The sequence below is a fragment of the Notamacropus eugenii genome, chromosome 3, assembly GCF_028372415.1.
Source record: "Notamacropus eugenii isolate mMacEug1 chromosome 3, mMacEug1.pri_v2, whole genome shotgun sequence".
NCBI lineage: Eukaryota > Metazoa > Chordata > Mammalia > Diprotodontia > Macropodidae > Notamacropus > Notamacropus eugenii.
The window spans coordinates 2,064,522-2,084,457 of NC_092874.1; the positions used below are offsets into that span (position 1 = coordinate 2,064,522).

The following is a 19,936-nucleotide window of genomic DNA, read 5'->3' on the forward strand; positions in this document are numbered from 1 at the left end:
GAGTGTGTGTGACTGTGTGTGTGTGTCGTGTGTGTGTCTGTGTCTGTGTGTGTGTGTGTGTGAGTGTGTGTCGTGTGTGTGTCTGTGTCTGTGTGTGAGTGTGTGTGACTGTGTGTGAGTGTGTGTCGTGTCTGTGTCTGTGTGTGAGTGTGTGTGTCTGTGTGTGTGTGTCTGTCTGTGTGTGTGTGTGAGTGTGTGTGAGTGTGTGTGACTGTGTGTGAGTGTGTGTCGTGTGTGTGTCTGTGTCTGTGTGTGAGTGTGTGTCGTGTGTGTGTCTGTGTCTGTGTGTGAGTGTGTGTGTCTGTGTGTGAGTGTGTGTGTCTGTGTGTGACTGTGTGTGACTGTGTGTGTGTCTGTGTCTCTGTGTGAGTGTGTGTGACTGTGTGTGAGTGTGTGACTGTGTGTGAGTGTGTGTGACTGTGTGTGAGTGTGTGTCGTGTGTGTCTGTGTCTGTGTGTGTGTGTCTGTGTCTGTGTGTGAGTGTGTGTGTCTGTGTGTGACTGTGTGTGTGTCTGTGTCTGTGTGTGAGTGTGTGTGACTGTGTGTGAGTGTGTGTGACTGTGTGTGAGTGTGTGTCGTGTGTGTCTGTGTGTCTGTGTGTGTCTGTGTCTGTGTCTGTGTGTGAGTGTGTGTGACTGTGTGTGTGTCTGTGTCTGTGTGTGAGTGTGTGTGACTGTGTGTGTGTGTCGTGTGTGTGTCTGTGTCTGTGTGTGTCTGTGTCTGTGTGTGAGTGTGTGTGACTGTGAGTGAGTGTGTGTGACTGTGTGTGAGTGTGTGTCGTGTCTGTGTCTGTGTGTGAGTGTGTGTGACTGTGAGTGAGTGTGTGTGACTGTGAGTGAGTGTGTGTCGTGTCTGTGTCTGTGTGTGAGTGTGTGTGACTGTGAGTGAGTGTGTGTGACTGTGTGTGAGTGTGTGTGACTGTGAGTGAGTGTGTGTGACTGTGTGTGAGTGTGTGTGACTGTGTGTGAGTGTGTGTCGTGTGTGTCTGTGTCTGTGTCTGTGTGTGTCGTGGGGAGGAGGCCACTCTGGCTGGAGGCAGGGGAAGGAGGGGGAAACTGACGCCGAGCTCGAGACCCCCCTCCCAGCCCAGACCTTCCTTGGGCTGGGGGTCACACGGTCCCCCACCCTCCCCAGCAGTAACAAGAGAACGAGGGGGGAAGGGATGGTGCGGGGACGGGCCTGGGGCGAGGGGCGGGACGGTAGGCAGGGCCTGAAGCGAAGGGTAGTGATGCTGAGTCCGTAGGGGGCGGGGCCTGGAGGGAGGGGCGGGCCTGGAGGGAGGGGCGGGGCCCGGTGGGGCGGGCACAAGTCCAGGTTCTGCCCCAACTCACGAGAACCAGAAAGAGAAGTGGGAAGTGGGCATGCGCAGAAAGGCGGGGGTGGAGGCGGGCGCGCATGCCCGATGACTTTCTCTGGCCCACGCGGCTTCCGTAGTGGGCTGGGCGCGTGCGCAGAGGCCCCGCCAGAGGCCGCCGGACGGAGTGGAGTCCTCCCGGGGCTCCTGCGCCAGGTGAGTCCGCAAGGTGCCCGGGGCTCTGATGGGGCCGCTGCAGGGCCTTCTGGAGCCAGCGCTTCCTCCCTGGGGCGGGGTGGGGGCAGGGCCCGGGGAGAGAGGCGTGGGGCGCGGCTGCTCCCTCCCATCCCGGGCTCCCCCGGTCCGTGCTCCTTGTCTCCCGCCACCGGACCCTTGGTTCTCTCGGGCCCATGCCGTCCCCTGTAATTCTGAACTTGAGTAAAGGCTCAAGGAGATGGAACTGGGACTGGAACCAACACTAAGTATGCACCTGCTGTGTGCCACGCACAGGTGAGGAGCCGGGCCCGAGGCCAGGCTTGTCCTGACCCTCCAGATGACCCTCAGGTGGGAGGGAGGGGGTCACTGGGGAGTGGCAGGTGGTGGGGGCCACTCTGACCGCAGGCTCGTTTTCTGCCCAGGATTTCCCGCAGGACCTCATCGGGAGGCCAGCCGTCATGAGTGGGTCCAAGCCAGACATCCTGTGGGCACCGCACCAGGTGGACAGATTCGTGGTGTGTGACTCGGAGCTGAGCCTGTACCAGGTGGAGCCAGCGGGCAGCTCCGAGCTCAAAGCCGGCTCCTTGAGGTTGTCGGAGGACACAGCGGCCACCTTGTTGTCCATCAACTCGGACACTCCCTACATGAAGTGCGTGGCCTGGTACCTCAGCTACGACCCCGAGTGTCTGCTGGCTGTGGGCCAGGCCAACGGCCGCGTGGTTCTCACCAGTCTGGGCCAGGACCACAACTCCAAGTTCAAGGATTTGATAGGAAAGGAGTTTGTCCCCAAACATGCCCGGCAGTGCAACACCCTGGCCTGGAACCCGCTGGACAGTAACTGGCTCGCCGCTGGCCTAGACAAACATCGGGCTGACTTCTCTGTGCTGATCTGGGATATCTGTAGCAAGTACAGCCCGGAAACGACAGTTCCTTTGGAGAAAGTGAGGCTTTCAGCAGGAGACACTGAGGCAGGGCTGGTGGTGACAAAGCCTCTTTATGAACTGGGACAGAATGACGCTTGTCTGTCTCTCTGCTGGCTGCCCCGAGACCAAAAACTTCTCCTTGCTGGCATGCATAGGAACCTGGCTATATTCGACCTTCGGAACACGAGCCAAAAGATGTTTGTGAACACCAAAGCTGTCCAGGGAGTGATGGTGGACCCCCACTTCCACGACCGCGTGGCTTCTTTCTACGAAGGTCAGGTGGCCATCTGGGACCTTAGGAAATTTGAGAAGCCCGTTCTGACCCTGACAGAGCAGCCCAAGCCTCTCACTAAAGTCGCCTGGTGCCCCACAAGGACGGGGCTGCTGGCCACCCTCACGAGGGACAGCGACATCATCAGGCTGTATGACATGCAGCACACACCCACACCCATCGGAGACGAAACCGAACCGACCATCATCGAGCGCAGTGTGCAGCCCTGCGACAATTACATTGCTTCCTTCGCCTGGCATCCGACCAGCCAGAATCGAATGATCGTGGTGACGCCCAACCGAATCATGTCAGACTTCACCGTGTTTGAACGCATCTCCCTTGCCTGGAGTCCAGTCACCTCCTTAATGTGGGCCTGTGGCCGTCATCTCTATGAGTGCACCGAAGAGGGGAGCGATCCTTCTTTAGAAAAAGACATTGCCACCAAGATGCGCCTCCGGGCTTTGTCCCGCTACGGCCTTGATACCGAGCAGGTCTGGAGAAACCACGTATTAGCTGGAAACGAGGACCCTCAACTAAAATCACTCTGGTATACTCTGTACTATATCCTTTGAAATGAAAACCCTGACAGCGTGAGGGCCAGCGGAGATTGGCAGTGTGCTGTCTAGAGAAGTGCCTTGTATCTGGCGGACGGGGGCCTCCCCAGCTGCTTTTAGTGTGTGGGAGGGAGAGAGGGGTCTGGATAAGGCATTAGAGTGGCCTTAGCCCAGACACCAGTTCTGTCTTGATTGGCCCTCATTCAAAAGGAAACTTCCTCCAAGCCAGCCTTAGTATTTCCTATGCATTTCAATACTTATGAAGCAGTACACTGAAGATTTGGACCCGAAATCTCTAGGCCACAAAGGGTCACTGGTGTATGCAGGTATTAAAACCATCGTGAAGTCATCCTTGGGTAAGGACGGCCCTTTCTCTTACAAATATATTTAACCATTTTGGAGTGTTCTTTACACAGTGGGTAACATGGTGGGGTTTGATGTATCTATTTCAGTAAATGATACTGAGTTAACGATTTGGTTAGGATTTCTTCTCAAGTAACCTTTTGCGGGGAGGTGGTAGCTGGTGGGTCTTCCCTTCGACTTGAACCATTGAAACCCTCGGTTCTTGGTGGGCCCAAGCTGAGGCTCCCTTAGTTGGGGCTGGATGAGCTCCTTTGGAACTAGCCTTGCCAGGAACCCCCCCTGAAGGCAAGCATTTTCCTAAGCTCTCTGCCCTGCCCCCACCTTCCCTTCCTTCACCATGTTGGCTGTCAGGGCAGAGCCTGAAACAGGAAAGTCATTTTCTACCTGAGAATTTTAAAATTATTTTCCTTTTGTATTAAGAGTGAGACTTTTCATTTAATCCCGAGGATTTAACCTTTATGAAGAGAGACAGTATGTCAGTACACAGAGAAGCAGGAAGTCCTGGGTTCAAGTCCTGCTCCTGATACAGGCTGAGCAAGTGTCCTCATTTCTTGGTGCCCCCAGGGGTGGGGGAAGCTTCCTAGCTGCCTTATTTATTTACCTTTTTTACATCAGTGAAATAATTAGTTTGTTGTGAAAAAGTTTTATTTTCAAACAGCTGTCCTGTGCCCCCCACCCCATGCCCATGTGACTTCACCACAGAAGGAACTGATGGCTCACTCAGGCAGACCCTCAAACCCTCAAGCTCATGGGGTGCCGGGACCTCGCCCTCGGACAGCAGCTGGGCATGGCTGTAATCAGGTCTGGGAGGGCCTCTTTACAAGACCATTCCCCACTCCCTAATGACAGGGCTGCCTAGGATTCCAAACCTCTAATAAAGAGAGGGCCCGCCCTTCAGAATGAGGCTGGCATGTTCTACCTCAGAGGATTGTAAGTTGTATGAAAGTGCTTATTATGTGTCTTGAAGAGGCCAGGTGTCTGCTGTGAGCCACTCCTGATCTCATCTGGCTCTTCACCCTGAGCGTGGTAGGGATCTTCCCTGTCCTGACCTAGTCACTCAGACACACGTCAGCATGTGAATGTTCATAGAGGAGCTCTTCAGGTACATCCTTCCCCTTCTCAGCTGCCTGCCAGGCTTACCCTGACAGCAGTGCCCATCCTCTCATAGGCATGGTGGAAGGCAGCAGCAGGCACAGCTGGAGTGGGGCCTCTGAGAAACTGAGTGAGGGCCAGAGTCTGAGTGAAGAAAGAATCTTGGCCCTACAGCTCTGTGGCTGGATCAGCAAGGGGACGGATGTGGATGTGGGACCCTTCCTGAACTCCCTGGTGCAAGAGGGAGAATGGGAGCGGGCCGCAGCTGTGGCTTTGTTCAACCTGGACATCCGGCGTGCTATTCAGATCCTGAACGAAGGGGCCTCTTCTGAGAAAGGTGCCAGGGCTTGGGTCACATAGGGCACCCGAGGGGATCAGAACTGCCCTCCATCAGAGCATTCTCAGACTGCTGAGAGGGAGGTAACTGGGAGAATGAAGGCATCATCTCTCATTCGGGGCCTGTGGGATCTGAGAGCAAGAAGGGGCAGAAGGGAGTCTTGAGGGTGTAGGGCCCAGGGAGTTCAGAGTTGGATGGAGTGACTTTTCTGTAGCAGAGCGATTGGGAGCCAGAGAGGATCCCGAATGCCCCCCATCCCCAAAGGCTGCCCCTGCCCAGGGACCCCAGAGGGAAGGATGCAGCCAAAGGGGAGAAAAACAACCGACCAGTCAGTTACTGCCAGCTTAGTTTTAGAAAGGCCTTTGTTAGCTAACACACATCCCTCATGCCAATGGCTTCTGATGAGCCAAAGGCAGGTGGAACTGAAGCCCCCAAGGCCTCACTAAGGATACCCAGAAGGTGGTTCTGAGGTTGGCCTCAGGTTCTTCTGGGACCAGACCCCTCTGTGGTAAGCCTCCCTGGGAGCATCATCTACTTTAAAGCTGAGGGGGCCACCCACAGCCCTCTCATTCTGACTGGGGCTGTTTCTGATATGTAGGCGACCTGAACCTCAATGTGGTAGCCATGGCGCTGTCGGGGTACACGGATGAGAAGAACTCCCTCTGGAGGGAGATGTGTAGCACTCTGCGTTTACAGCTCAGCAGCCCCTACCTGTGTGTCATGTTTGCCTTCCTGACCAGCGAGCCTGGCTCTTATGATGGTGTCTTGGTAAGCTCTGTAAGCTCTGTATGGCTCCATTCAAGACTCCTTTCCCCTGCCAGAGCTCTTGCGACCTCAGGGCATTTCTTTCGGGGGTTTTCCTTTTACATCATCACTCTTCTCTGGTGTGATGGATGGCCATCCTGGAGCCAGCTTTCTACGGCCCCAAAAGACTTAAAAAAATGACTCAAATCATGGCAGTGGGTCTCAAGTGCCCAGTGACCCCAGTTTGTGTACCTAGAGGAAATCAAGACAGACTCCTGTGTCCCAGGCTCTCTGAGGAGCCAGTCTGATAGAGGCGGCAAGACCCTCACACCTTTTCAGACTGCTTGGGTCCACACCCAGGCTGGTGGGCCTCCTCTCAAGCCCCCTGCTTCCCATTGCAGCCTGCCTAGGCCCGTTGATTCCCCTAGAAATTTCCTGCAGCTCTTCTTGACTCAGTATCCCCCAGACGGTGACCAGGCCTTTATTAAGCATGTACAGTGTTGAAAGTCCTGGGTTTTGTGTAGCCCAGCACTACACAAAAAGGCAGAACTGTGGGGTCTCTCTGCCCCCAGGCATTTTCCAAGGGAGCAGAGTCTGAACCTTCCTCTTCAGGACCTTTTCGGGCCTCTTTGGATGTGCCATGGAGTGGGCCAGTCTGAAGGGAGTGTTGGCTCTCAACCAGTCTGTCTGCTAGCTCATTTGTGCAGTGGTGTCCTTAGAATAGGATGTGTCGGAGCACAAGGTGGCCCTGCATTCCCATTTCAGAGGCAGAGGATCCCCTCTTGATGTGGCACCTGAGCAACCCTTGCTCGTATCTGCTTCAGCATGATGACTCCTGACCTCTTACAAGGGCCTTTTGACCCTAGGCACTTGCCCCCTTTGAGCCTCAGTTTCCACACCTGCGAATTCAGCATGAATAATACCTGTGGTGACCTTATTTTCAAGAGTGATCATAAGGCCCCTCAGAGGTCATGTCTTTAAAAGGCTCTCAAAACTCTGACGCCCTTGCTCAGCTACTGCCCCATCTGTAAGATGAGAAAGGCACTGTTGGTACTGTGGCCTTGATTTCTTTCAGCAGTAGAAATGTGGGAATTGAAGAATTCAGTCCAGTCACAGGGAGAGGAAACGATCCCTCATCCCAAGTAAACCACACAAAACCTTCCCAAAATGAAGAAGAAACCAGGCATCCCAGGATCTTAAAAGTATTTCCCCAAATGGTGACTTAGGCAGGAAATTCTGCCTGGTTCTGTTGGGCTCCCACTCTGCCTGCCTCATCACATTAAATCTGTTCCGGTTAAGCACAGAGTACACTACAGTGTTTGTACTAGTTTAACTGTACACGTGCAGTTATTCAAGATAACAGTCACCACTTGGTGTTGGGGGTGTAAGCTCAGTGCCATGTGGACAGTCTCGGGCGGGTAAAGGTGAGGACTTCTAAACCTTAGAGTTCTCATGAGGCCCCCCAGGGAACAGCAGGGAATTGAGGTGTGAGACCGGGCTATCTCGTGCATTTCCGCCTCTTCCCGTGGGAAACGAGCTGGGAGAGAGCATCCCTGCCCTCGAGATTGGCCCGGGTCTGAGCACACCTATTGTTATCTAACAGGCACGGTATTCAGGTGCAAACTATGCAGCAGGAGAGCTTAAGTAGGGTCAGGAAAGCCTGAAGGCACTCTTAGCGCTGAGGGGCCCTTACAGGACAGAAGGCCCCTCTCCCCTCTCTCCCCACTTCCACTTCTGCTTTCATTCTCTTACTGTAAGATCTTTGCCTCCTTGGGAGATTTCTCTCTCTCCTAAGGAAGAGTTCCCCCTGCACATGTAACCAAGACCCTGAATAAAGCCTAACCCTTGTTTGAAAAAAAAAAAAAAAAAGAGGGGCCTTCTGTCCTGTAAGGGTCCCTCAGCGCTAAGAGTGCTTTCAGGCTTTCCTGACCCTACTTAAGCTCTCCTGCTGCATAGTTTGCACCTGAATACCGTGCCTGTTAGATAACAATAGGTGTGCTCAGATCTGGGCCAATCTCGAGGGCTGGGATGCTCTCTCCCAGTACTTTTCTCACGGGAAGAGGCGGAAATGCACGAGATAGCCTGGTCTCATACCTCAATTCCCTGCTGTTCCCTGGGGGGCCTCATGAGAACTCTAAGGTTTAGAAGTCCTCACCTTTACCCGCCCGAGACTGTCCACATGGAACTGAGCTTACACCCCCAACAACTTGGAACCCTCCAAAACATTGTTGCGTAGGAACCACAAACACACCTTGTGTTTGGGACAGAATATTTCAGTTTGATGCTCCCAATTTTGAATAATGTTTAAAGCATGTTGGATGAGCCTCCCACGCAAGTGTGTGCAGAGACATGGAGGAGAGCTGTGCAGGCGAGGCCAGCAGGGATCACTCATCACGTCAGTGAGATCTGCCACCTTAGCCTTCCAAGGCATCGACCTGACATGTCTCCCCAGGGTGCTGGTGTTTACCAGCAGGAGGCACCTGGCATTTCAGATGAACGCTTAGCCCCAAATCTGTTAACCAATTCTCAGATTTTTTTAAGGAGTTCCTAAGCTAATGTTAAAGTAGGGATACTTGGATATTGTCTAAGATTAGTATTTCTCCCGGGCAATCGATGATCACTCTGTGTGCCTACCATTGTGCGTTGCCAGGATGATTCCTCTGCACCATTCGGTGGGATTCAGTGTCTACCATTTGGCTGTAGGTCTACTGGCACCATTAGAAGGCATGGAAGGAGAAGGTTTGTGGTTCATGGGAAGTAAAAATGTGAACAGTACAAGGCAGATGCCCGTCAGTAATGGCTTGCTTTGTTTTTTCTCCTCAGTATGAGAATAAAGTGGCGGTACGAGACAGGGTGGCATTTGCCTGCAAGTTCCTCAGTGATGCTCAGGTGAGACCTTGTTGAAGGATGTGGCTCGTCTGTGTTGGTGGATCCCTTTGGCACAGGGTACCAGTTACAGGGCACTTTGTAACAAATTCTCCCAAAATGCAAAATGATCTTCACTAGAGCAACACGTCTTTCATGGGCCATGCTACACAATCCCTATGATTGAAAGAGACCTTCTTAGTGTTTTAGGCTGTGCCCAGTTGGCCTTCATTCTGTGTACAGTCATGACACGTGGAATGGAAGCAGAAGCACTATGCTGGGCTTCTGAGGACCCTAGTTCGGCTTTGCTCTGCTCCTAATGAGCCCTGGAAGCTTCTTGAAGTCTTTCACTTCAGTGAGCCTCAGTTTGTCCTTCTGGAAAATGGAGCTGTTAGACTGGATGGCATGGCTTTGTCCAGCTCTGGGCTTATGTTCTCTAGACTCTTGTTTTTAGATGTGTTTCCCTTTTTTTCAGCCAGTTTCATACTTCCCTTTCCCTTGAAATAGCAGGCTGCCCCACGCCAATGCCAGAATTGCATGTCCTAGGTGGCTCTCCTGCCGAGGGGGTGGCTTGGTCAACTTTTGAACCAAGTCAGGTTGGTCTGCCTTCTAAAGAGCGTCTAAACCTGGTCTCAGCTAGTTTCCAAGTGGTCTTCCAAGCACCCTGTCTGTGGATGAGAGGCTATGGGCTTAGGTGTAGCTCATATAGTTGGAGGCCATGCCAGAACAGATTAAAGTTTTAAGAGGAAACTCTCCGCTGGGATTACCATTGTTAGAACAAAATTAACGAAAAATACCTTCTGAACTTTCTAGTTAAATAGATACATTGAAAAGCTGACCAACGAAATGAAAGAGGCTGGAAATCTAGAAGGAATCTTGCTGACTGGTCTAACAAAGGATGGAGTCGATTTAATGGAAAGTTACGTTGATAGAACTGGAGACGTCCAGACTGCCAGCTACTGCATGCTGCAGGTCAGTGCAGTGACCTGGGTGCAGAATACTTGTCCTGCGGCCCTGGGGCTTCTCCTGTGTTGGCCACAGTAGAGTGGGCACCCGTTAGGTCTTCACTTTGACTGTTTCTTCATCGGATCATGCCAACCAGAACGTAGCTTTTCAATGAAGTTGAAGCCAAGAAATTCTTCAGTATATTTTAAAGAAATTCAAATATTAATGCTTGTTTTTCCTTTGTTAGGGTTCTCCATTAGATGTACTTAAAGATGAGAGGGTCCAGTATTGGATCGAAAATTACAGGAATTTGCTGGATGCGTGGCGCTTCTGGCACAAGCGAGCAGAATTTGACATTCACCGGAGTAAGCTGGATCCCAGTTCCAAGCCTTTAGCACAGGTAATGACAAGCATTTTGACAGTGTCATTTGCAAGTCCACCTACTACCGCAACGAAAGAAACGTGAGCATGTACTAGAAGCTGAAGGGAAGGGTTTAAGAGTCACCCCACCACCACCGCCATTGCTGTTCATGTCTGCTTCTTCCTTCAATGCTTACTCTGAGTCCTATTGACCTCCTTATCTGCATGGCACTGGCTTCTGATCTTGTTACTTGGCCAGTAAAAATCTTATTAACTGGGACTTCATCTATCAAAATGGAATACTTTAAATGGTTTTGCGTCCTCTTGCCAGCTTCATTCACATTTGCTAGCTCGCCCAGCCTTGGCCTACCCAAGGGTAGCCAGGATTTGGGGGTTTCTGTGGCCCAGAACCACTTGAGAAGATACAACTAGGCCCTAGGTTTGGGTCTGGAAGTTCTTAAGGAGATGAGTGCCAAACCTGTCTGGCATGTTCTGATCCCTCATGATCGGATTATCCCCAGGGGAAGATTTTGTCCAGGATATTGAAATAATAAGGAAGGAAAGACTCATGAAACAAGATCACATTTTAAGCAGAGGATTGTCTGTGGGTGCACACATATAAGATAACATTAGGTACGACTTGGTAGAGTGGAGGGAGGAGCAGCCTTCAAGTTAAAAGATCTGTGTTCAGATCCTGCCTCTGCTGCATAGGGGCAGTGTGACCTGAGGTATCTCTGTAAGATTACAATCTGCAGAGAAGGTGCAGACATTGGTAGAGGGACTTTCCTCATTGAAAATTCCTTATATCAACAGAATCACATTTGGCCTCTACCCCTATTTTTCCTTTTTTCTTCTTTCCTTAATTTTTTAAAATTAGTTTTTATGGATGTCTTCTGGTACCATACATTTTCCCAGCATCCCTTCTGCTCCCCTTCCCAAAGAGCCCTTCCACATACTGAATCATATTTTTTAGAGAAGAAATAAAAAAACATGGAAAAGCTGTGTGCAGTAAATTGTACCCCTGGCCATCCCGCTCTTCTCATTTCTATAGGTTGTTCTTTTCCCCTTTGCTGTGGCAGGGTGTGGCTGTTCTTTCTGTTTCCTTGGTTGTAGTTACTGTCTATGGTTTTCTTGGATCTGCTGACTTCAGTGAGCCAAATGTCATAGAGATCCATTCATCACAAGCATCCTTTTCTTACAGCGCCTTACTTTTCAGCTATGTTCATGTAGCACAGTTTGTTTAGCCAGCTTCCAGTTGGTGGGTATCTGCTTCATTTCCAGTTCCTTGCTCTCCTAAAAAGTGCAGCTATAAATATTTTGGCGTCTATGGGGATGCTTTTCTTGTCAATGGCTTCCTTGATGTATAAGCCCAGTAATGGAACCTCTGATTCAGGGGCATGAACACTTTAGTCATTCTATTGACATAATTCCAATAATGTATTAGCATGCTATCCTTCCACAACATTGACTATTGACTGTTGCTACTTTTTGGCATTTTTGAAACCACACGGTTGTGTTGATTTGTGTTTCTCTTACCACTCGTACTTTGGAGCATTTTATCATTGATTTGAAAAGATCAGCTTACTCTGAGACCAGAGTGCTGACTGGTGAGACCAAACAAATCAGCAGCTCTTCCTCTCCCATTCCCTGTCCCCAATCTGGAAGTAAAGATTCCTTTCTCCTTGACCCTTCTGAGGTTTTCTGCCTGGTTTCTCAGCCTAGGAGCTAAATAAAGGGTATTTCTTCCTCATGACCCCACGGTGATCTACAGCCCTTCTCCTGCCAACAGGTCTGGCTGGTGATGTTCTCACACATGTCTGCCAGTTTTGATTGGGTGTGGGGCTGCCTGGGCTGAGCAGAGTCACCCATCCGCCAAGATGCTGACCTTTCCTCGATCAGTCAGCAGCTCTCTTGCTTTGAGGAAAGTCAGATGTTTTCTTCATCAGTGTTTTGAAGTCACCAGCAGGTGGCAGTGCCCAGTGAACATACCCAGGGCCCTACATCTCTTGGTTGTCATTATTGACTTTAAAGGGTAGAAGTATAAATTTCCTCCTGCCTGGGCCTCCCTTTCTGCTGTCAGCTGGCACAGTAGATGAATGGACAGATGCAGCATCCCGGGCAGTGCCCAGTGGTGAAAACCACCACCTGACGGGAGCAGAGGCAGGCCCATATCCCTGCCACCCAGTGACTCTCCTGCCATTGGTTTCCCAGGTGTTTGTGAGCTGCAATTTCTGTGGAAAGTCCATCTCCTACAGCTGCTCAGCTGTGCCCCACCAGGGCCGAGGCTTCAGCCAGTATGGTGTGAGTGGCTCCCCGACCAAATCCAAGGTCACAAGCTGTCCCGGCTGTCGGAAGCCCCTCCCTCGATGTGCACTTTGCCTCATCAATATGGGAACTCCCGTTTCTAGCTGCCCAGGTAGGTCTGGATGCCAGGAAATACTTGGCAGTTACAGTGTGCATTTTTTCTTTTATTAAAAGTTTTGATTTCCAAATTCTATCTCTCCTTCCCCCCTCCCTGAGATGGTAAGCAATCAGATACAGGTTATGCATGTATGGAAAACATTCCATATTAGTCATTTTGTAAAAGAAGACTCAAATTAAAGAAAAAAGATGAAAGTGAAAAACAGCCCGCTTCGGTCGGTATTTAGGCAATTTCAGCCTTTTCTCTGGGGGCAGATAGCGTGCTTCATTGTGAGTCCCTTGGGATTGTCTTGGATCATCACTTTGCAGAGAAGAGCTGAGTCGTTCACGGGTCTTCATTGACCAATGTTGTCATTACTGGATCACAGTAATTTTCAGGTGCTTCATTTACCAGTAACTCAGCTATATGGCATTCCGTTAAGGTCAGATTGGGAGTATTCAGTGAGAATAATGTCCACATGAGTGAATGAAGCATTTATTAAGTGCCTACTGTGTGCAAAGCCCTGGGGGCATACACACAACAGTCAGGCTGCCCCTGGTGTCCAGGAGGGAGCTCCTCTACACCATGAGAAGGTGTCAGCTGCTGGTCAGAGGGAGGTGTCCCAGAGACCTTGGGGACAGCAGCAGAGCAGACAGTCAGGGTCTGGACAGCTGTACTAAGGACAGCCAGCACCTTCGGCCCCCACAGGAGTGGTTGGGCCCCATGCTGCATCTCTTTGCCAGACAAAGGCCCCAGGCTGGAAGCATATTTGCTCTCACCTCAGAGATTTTCTGTCTGTCTTTAGAGCTGCCCTCTGCTCATAAGGATTGGGAAATGAGACTTAAATTGTCCCGGGGAAACTGGAGGCAAGGAGGCCGTGGAGTTGTAGTAAAACATGTGTTAGGTTGTGAGCTCCTTCTGTCTCAGCGCTAGGCCCAGTGCCTGGCACATAGTAGGTGCTTAAAAAATGCTTGTTCACTGACTGTCATAGAAACTGGTGACAAGTGTGGCAGTGCTTTCCCCCATCATTCAACATTGGCCTCGTTAGTAATAAGTTTACAAGTGTCATGGGCAACTTCAGTTTTTCTGTCTATAATACATTTAGGGATCATTTTTTAAAGGCTTCGGAATGAAGCATCCTGGTATAGTAATGGAAAGGCCTTCCTTTTCCTAGGAGGATCCAAGTCAGATGAGAAGGTGGACCTCAGCAAGGACAAGAAGCTTGCCCAGTTCAATAACTGGTTTACATGGTGTCACAATTGCCGGCACGGTGGCCACGCCGGCCACATGCTCAGCTGGTTTAGGTAACTGTGTCTGCAGGCAGCCTCCGGCAGAGCCAGGGCTCTGGTCTCCTGTTCTCCCAACAGCACTAAAACCAGAAACATGACAGTGTAGACCAAGTCACTGTGCGACTCACAGGGAGCCTCCGCTGCCATCAGTGCCTTGGTTTCTACTTGACATTGACCACTGGACTCGATGATCCAGAACCAAGTCACTAAAAGGAATGGCTGAATTTCTGAAGGATTTTTGGGTGGGGGTAGGGGCAGGGGGGGGTCCCTTATGAGATCAGTCACAATAGTAAGATAAGTGTCGTATTGATAACTGACTTCCAGACAAATCTGTAAAGAACCACCTGACCTGCAGTGACTGGAAAATTGATGAGCAGTTTTTTGCCTTGGCCCATAACCCCTCGCTCTTCATTCCTTTACTGGTATCTCATATTCATCCACATTGTTGAGATCTTTCAAATTCCCTGGCTTTTATTTGAAATGAATACATGAAGGCATTTTTCTAATAGCCAAAAACCTTTCAAGAAGAAACTCATTTTAACTATTTGGAAAGACAAGCAATGTCCTTGCCTTCTCTAAGTCATTTCCCCCCATGCAGTTTGCCGTCACTGATGTTTTGAGGCTCTTGCTTTGGGGTTCTATTTTCTCACTTATTCCAAAGACTTTTAATAGAGTTGGGGAGACAGAGAGCAGATGTGAGTGTGAGCCCTCTGTATTTTGTGAAGCTGGTTTTCTAACTGACCCTTTCCCTCTGTTTAGGGACCACGCTGAGTGTCCCGTGTCTGCGTGTTCCTGTAAATGTATGCAGCTGGATACAACAGGGAATCTTGTCCCAGCAGAGACTGTGCAGCCCTAGCCTGTAACCCTTCGAGGGGGATGCTTTCTGGCAGGATTCCCCTACAAACCCACACCCCCTACTCATGAGCTTTGCCTCCTAGCAGTTGAAAAACTCCATGAGGTTGGGCTGCTTCACAGACCCTCCTGCAGTGAGTGACCAGCCTGTGTCCTTGGGGGCAGCCCACTGACTGGCCAAAGCAGTTCATTTCAGAAATTCTTGTAGAAATCCAGAATGCCTCCTGATCACATGACATAGATAGGACCTTGACCTTGTTATGGGGAAGCAGGAAATACTTCATTAAGATATGTAGACTTTCCAAATGTGTGATTCACCCCATGTTCCAGAAGATAGGGCTAATTCCTTCATCAAAAGTGGCTTGTAAATTCCTGGGGGAGTCTGATTCCTTCCTCTCCCTTGTCATTAACACCTCCACCCCACATAGGCAGCTGCAAAAAAGGAATGAATGTACCAGTGGATGATGGGTGTCTGTCCACAAGGGCCTTCTCCTCCACCAATCACAATCACCGTTCAGTTATGTTTTCATTCAAGACGAATGTTACATGGTGTGTGCCATCAGTTTACTGGAAGGGGATAGAGAACCACTCATTTAGCCCCAAACTTAACCTCTCCGTGTGAGAACACACATTTCTGATCTGCCAGTCATCAGATGCCAACATAACCTTGGCAGTCTGACTGACTTCGACTCCACAGTTTCCTTCTATCCGTGGTCACGACTGAATGGCTAGGGCAGCCCTGGCACCTCCTGTGTGCATCTAGCCCCTGACCTGCCCTCCAGCAGGCCCCCCAGGTGGATTGTCTCCTCCAGAAGCTGACCCCCCACTTTAGAGGCTTCTCGTGCAGTAGAGGACCCAGACAGAGAGAAGGGAGAGGTCTAGCACTCACTTCCATCAGTCCTCGTCAGGGAGCTGACTCCTACAAATGTGATTCTTGTTTAGGCCGTGCCAGGGCCTGGGAATCCATCTAAGTGCCATGGTTTGGTTTCTTCTGCATTTGTGTGTGGAGGCGGAGTAGGTGGGGAAGCAGCTGAACAAGCCTTTACTGAACACTTTGCTGAGAGCCAAAGCTGAGACCTGGCCCGTCACCATTGGCACTGAGAATGATGAGTCTCAAACTGATCATTACAGGTCAGATGGGTTCAAAAACCCGGCAGTGAGCCAAAGGTGCTTGGAGACGCTGGGGTGGAGAAGGTCTGGGCTCCGGGCTGCAGCCGTGTGCTGATGCCTCTGCTCCCCGAGGCCACGTGAGGACTTTAGGTGGTGGATATTTATAATTTTTGTACAAAAGTGGTTTTGTTAATAAAGATGACGTTGTTTTATTCATTCTCCACATCAGAGGAACTTGTGCTGATTTCATGTCAGGAAGGAAGCTCCTTCCCCCAACTGCTTCAGAAAGACCATTTCAGGGTACATTGGGTGCAGAGCTCACAGTGAGCACTGGCAGAAACTCGGCCACAAGAGGAGTCGCCAGTGATGCCCCAGTGTTTTTTGTAGAGGAGAAGGAAACAGAGGAATTTAGAGAGGACCCAGGAAGATGCTCTGGGGGCCTAAAGGAGTGAGGGAGTCCCTGCGAGGCTCCTCAGTGCTTCCGTGAAGGGGAGAGACTTGAGTTCCTGGACACAGGACCTGAGAGCCTTGGCAAAAGGGGCAGTTGGTTCTTTCTTAACAAATGTAGAAAATGGTTCATTACTATGTAAGGCCTTGAATCAGCTGGGCACCCTCATGCCACCCACTCCTGGGGTAAAGGTAGAAGTGAAGACAGAGCTAGAAAGAATAAAACTCAGAAAAGGGTGTGCAGCTGCAACCATTCCAGCCTGACCTTGAGACCGTGTGGGGAAGATGGGAGGAAAAAGCACTGACAATTCCTAACAGCTTCCTGTAGTTTAACTAATCTGAATTGGCTGTGTCCCTCAGGAGACCCAGAGCCTAAACTCCCTTAGGAGTTAATGGACGTGCTGAAATTGGCCAGAGAATTGAAGGGGAAGATCAACCAGTAAACACTAAAGAGGCGAGTGCTAGGCAGGGGCCCCCCTCCTGCAGGAGTCAAGTCAAGGGTGGCTCAGATAGACCTAGGGCCAATTTGGTAGGGGGACCCCAGCCACCAAAATCACCTTGAATGTCTTGGATCTGACTGCCTCCAGCGTAACCTTGACCCATTTGAGGGGGATTCTGTAATGAGACATAAGGTGAATCCTTTGGTTCATGGTTGTTTCCATTTGTGTCTGTCACCCCATTTGGAGGTTTGCTGGCAAAGATGCTGCAGTGGTTTACTTTACTGATGAGGCAAACAGTGACTTGCCCAGGGTCACCCAGATAGTATGAGCCTGAGTTTCCCTGACTCCTGGCCGGGTGCTTTGCACTGCATCACCCGGCTTGTGTAAACAGTGTGCTGCTTGTAATTTATAGGATTAAATGTTTGTTGTATGACCTAGGAAGCAATAATCCATTTTTGCCTTGAGGCTAAAACATGAGGTTTTAGATGGTTGAGTTACTTGCGGAGTGAGCCCCATGTAAAAATGACTACTGATCACTTCCTGGTCCCACTGCGGGTGGGAGAGGAGGTTTAGACACGCCGAGTGGAGGTGGTAGGGATTCTGGTTTGGGAACTGAGTCAGCCTGTGCCAAGGCCCAGGGTCTGAAGCAGGCTTCAGCCAGGGCCCCCTTGCAAGTCCCTGCTCAAGCTTGCTGAGTAGCGGTGGGGGGGGAGCAGGGGCAGAAACAAGACCTTTTTCCCTCCAACGAAATACAGCTGGGTCCTGGAATTGTCAACATTTAGATTGATGATGAGCACTGGAAGCGCCTGTTATCTCTAAGACTTGCTGGGAGCCCAACACTTCTGGGAGCGTTAGGAAGGAAACGCAGCTCTTGTATCAAATGGGCCAACTGCCCCAAACCCCCTTGCCCGCTCTGACCCTGAACCACAAAATGGAACTGAGTCAGTTCCACGTGAAATTGCTGTTTCAAAACATCAAAACTGAAATGTGGCCGGGACGCTTAGTGCAGGCTTTGAAAGCACATGGCAGCTTCAATTCACCTCTTCATGTCAAATCTTATCAACTGAATGTGATCAGTTAGTAATGATAATGTAGATGATGCAGTGGAGAGCGCAGCCGACGTGAGTTCAAATGTGCTGAGACACCTGATCCATTTGGCTGTGTGACCCTGGGCATGTGTCATGACTCTGATTGCCAGACACACACACACACACACACACTCTCTCTCTCTCTCTCTCTCATTAAATGAAACTAAAAAAACAAAAAATGAAACTCCAGAGGCCTTTCACGAGCTTGGCCCAGGAGCCACTTGCCCACTTGCATGGCTTTCCAGAACTATTTGCCTCAAGCCAATTCTCTCTCGATAAGGGGTTTGGGATGGTCTTGGCCGACTCAGCACAGAATTCTTGCTGGAGCCTCCAGTGCTTTGAGGCCCATAACCTCCCCCATATAGACATCTTGGGTTTGACTGGGCCTCAGATGACGGGTTCTGGAAAGATAAGTCCTGGCTCCCAGGGCCCCACTGGCCTGGCTGGGAGCTGTCTCCCAGGCTAAGGCTGGCTCTACTTGGAACTTAGGGGCCGCTGCTCTTGCCCCTTGGCATCATGGCATGGGTGTGTCTGGGCTCTGCATCCACTAGCCCCATTGCTAGGTAGAGTGAGGGTCTGAGGCCTTAGCAGCCTGTGAGCCTCTGGTGGGACATGGGGCCATGGGGAAACAGTCCACCCCCTATCCCAAGCACACACCCAGGGTAAATGGGTTTTCGTCCCCCAGCACAGAGCCAGGAATCCTAGAAGCTCAGCGTTCAATGCAATGAAGAACAAAATGGTGCCTGAGTCCCAGGGTGTCTTCGGGTTTGAGAGCATGGAGAATTCATGTCCCCCTTCCACCTCTCTGGCCCCAGGGGCATGGTGCACCCAGCAGGGAGCAGAGTCAGCCCAGGCTGTTCCTTCTGGGTCCGTGTAGTCGCCCAAGCCTCAGACCTCCCACCTCTCTGAGGAGCCCATGTGTGGGTGGCAGTGAGGACACATGTGCTGGGAACATGTCAGAGTTCTTACAAAAGGGCGGTGGTATGCTTTGATGGCATAAGTTGGTTTTCTAATACCAGGAGTTTGGCATTTCTAACACGGGGGAAATCAGTTTTCTGGGATTTTCAGTGGATTCTGTCCTTGTACAGACAGTAGTCACCCATCATGGGACCTTCAACTGAAAACCCACTTTTGCCCAGAGCTGGAAGGGAGTGTGCAGGCCAGGGAGGATAATCTGGTTTGCAAGTGGTTCTTGCTTTTTGTAACCATACTGAGCAGACAGATAAGGTGGCCAGGCTTGATTTTTCTCTTTAAGCCTCCAGATCTCCTTGGATCACCAGGCCTTGTCACAATCAACAACACTCCCTGTCCTTGCCTCTGGCCCCTCAAAAAACTAGCAGTGCTACCAAGTGTGGGTGCTGTGGAGGGCCCAGAAGGCGCCATTCACGTCTTTAAATGGCACCACAGCTGGGAGCATGTCTGGTATCATTGCCTTTCCTCACCTGCCCCATCGATGCTTTTAAAGGTCTGCTATTTATTAACTAGCCCCAGCTCTCCGTTCCTCGCTCTGTCCTGGATGGGCCGGGCCAGGCTGCACCATTTCAGCTACAAAATAGCGCTGCTTGCCCGTCTCTGCAGACAATGCAGTTTGGGGTCAAGGTTCCTAGGACAGTATTTTAGAATTCCAACCTTGGAGTTTGATGCTGAAGAAAAAGAGGAGCCCATGGGACCATCATTGCTGCCAGTGGTGGATTCTATTTCTGATTGGGGGGGTCACCTACTGTGTGCCCAGCACTGTGCTAGGGGCTGGGGATAGAAGGACAGAGAACGAAATAATTCCCACTTACAAGGGGAGGCCAATGAGGGCCTATCTAAAGGTATACAGGCAGTGCACTTGTGAGTTGGGTGACTGTGGGCAAGTCACTAATCACCTCCGTCCCAGGGTATTGTGATAGTGCCTGTAAACACGTAGCATGGTGCCTGGCACAATGTAGCTGCTGTATAAATGTAAGCTGTTGCTTTTATTAACATAAAAAGTGAATACAGTCATTGAAATGGGGGGGGCACTGGGAATCAAGGAGAGGCTGTGTCTAAGAGGATAGGGTGGGACCCTGTGAGGCAGAGGTGCTTGGACATCTGGCAAGTGTCCCCAGCACCCAGCTCAGGGCCTGGCACAGCCCACTAACATCCAGCAGATTCCAGGTAACCAGCCCCCAGCCAAGGTCTCAGTGGGGGGGAAGGTCTTGCAGCTGCCCAACTGGGCACAGAAGGATGGCTGGAGGATGCCCTGGCCTCTGACCTGCCAGCCTCACTCCCTTTAAAGATCTGAGACCCACATCACATTTATAAACTCTGACTCTTCTGACTTGCACTAGGTGGCCCTCCCACTGAACCCAGGCAGCTGA

The 19,936-nt window shown here is 50.8% G+C and overlaps 1 protein-coding gene across 2 annotated transcripts; it reads left to right on the forward strand.

The window, feature by feature from the left end:
- Window positions 1–1,402: 1,402 nt before the first annotated feature.
- Window positions 1,403–15,839, forward strand: MIOS (meiosis regulator for oocyte development). Of its 2 annotated transcripts, none has more exons than XM_072650769.1 (11): window positions 1,403–1,510; window positions 1,933–3,265; window positions 3,516–3,614; window positions 4,790–5,050; window positions 5,649–5,818; window positions 8,618–8,683; window positions 9,473–9,631; window positions 9,852–10,004; window positions 12,176–12,380; window positions 13,540–13,669; window positions 14,414–15,839. In XM_072650769.1, exons 1-11 carry the CDS (start codon window positions 1,403–1,405, stop codon window positions 14,508–14,510), a joined length of 2,781 nt encoding a protein of 926 aa, XP_072506870.1. In that variant the 3' UTR covers window positions 14,511–15,839. The 2 variants fall into 2 exon arrangements, with proteins under 2 accessions (XP_072506870.1, XP_072506871.1); XM_072650770.1 differs by lacking the exon at window positions 1,403–1,510 and adding an exon at window positions 1,732–1,804.
- The last annotated feature ends 4,097 nt before the right edge of the window (window positions 15,840–19,936 follow it).

Bases quoted from the DNA above. Each gene is read 5' to 3' on its own strand.
- MIOS (XM_072650769.1), top strand. From the start codon at position 1,403: ATGACTTTCTCTGGCCCACGCGGCTTCCGTAGTGGGCTGGGCGCGTGC. The intron at 1,511-1,932 runs GTGAGTCCGCAA...TTTTCTGCCCAG, and splicing joins TCCCGGGGCTCCTGCGCCAG to GATTTCCCGCAGGACCTCAT. The intron at 13,670-14,413 runs GTAACTGTGTCT...CCCTCTGTTTAG, and splicing joins CACATGCTCAGCTGGTTTAG to GGACCACGCTGAGTGTCCCG.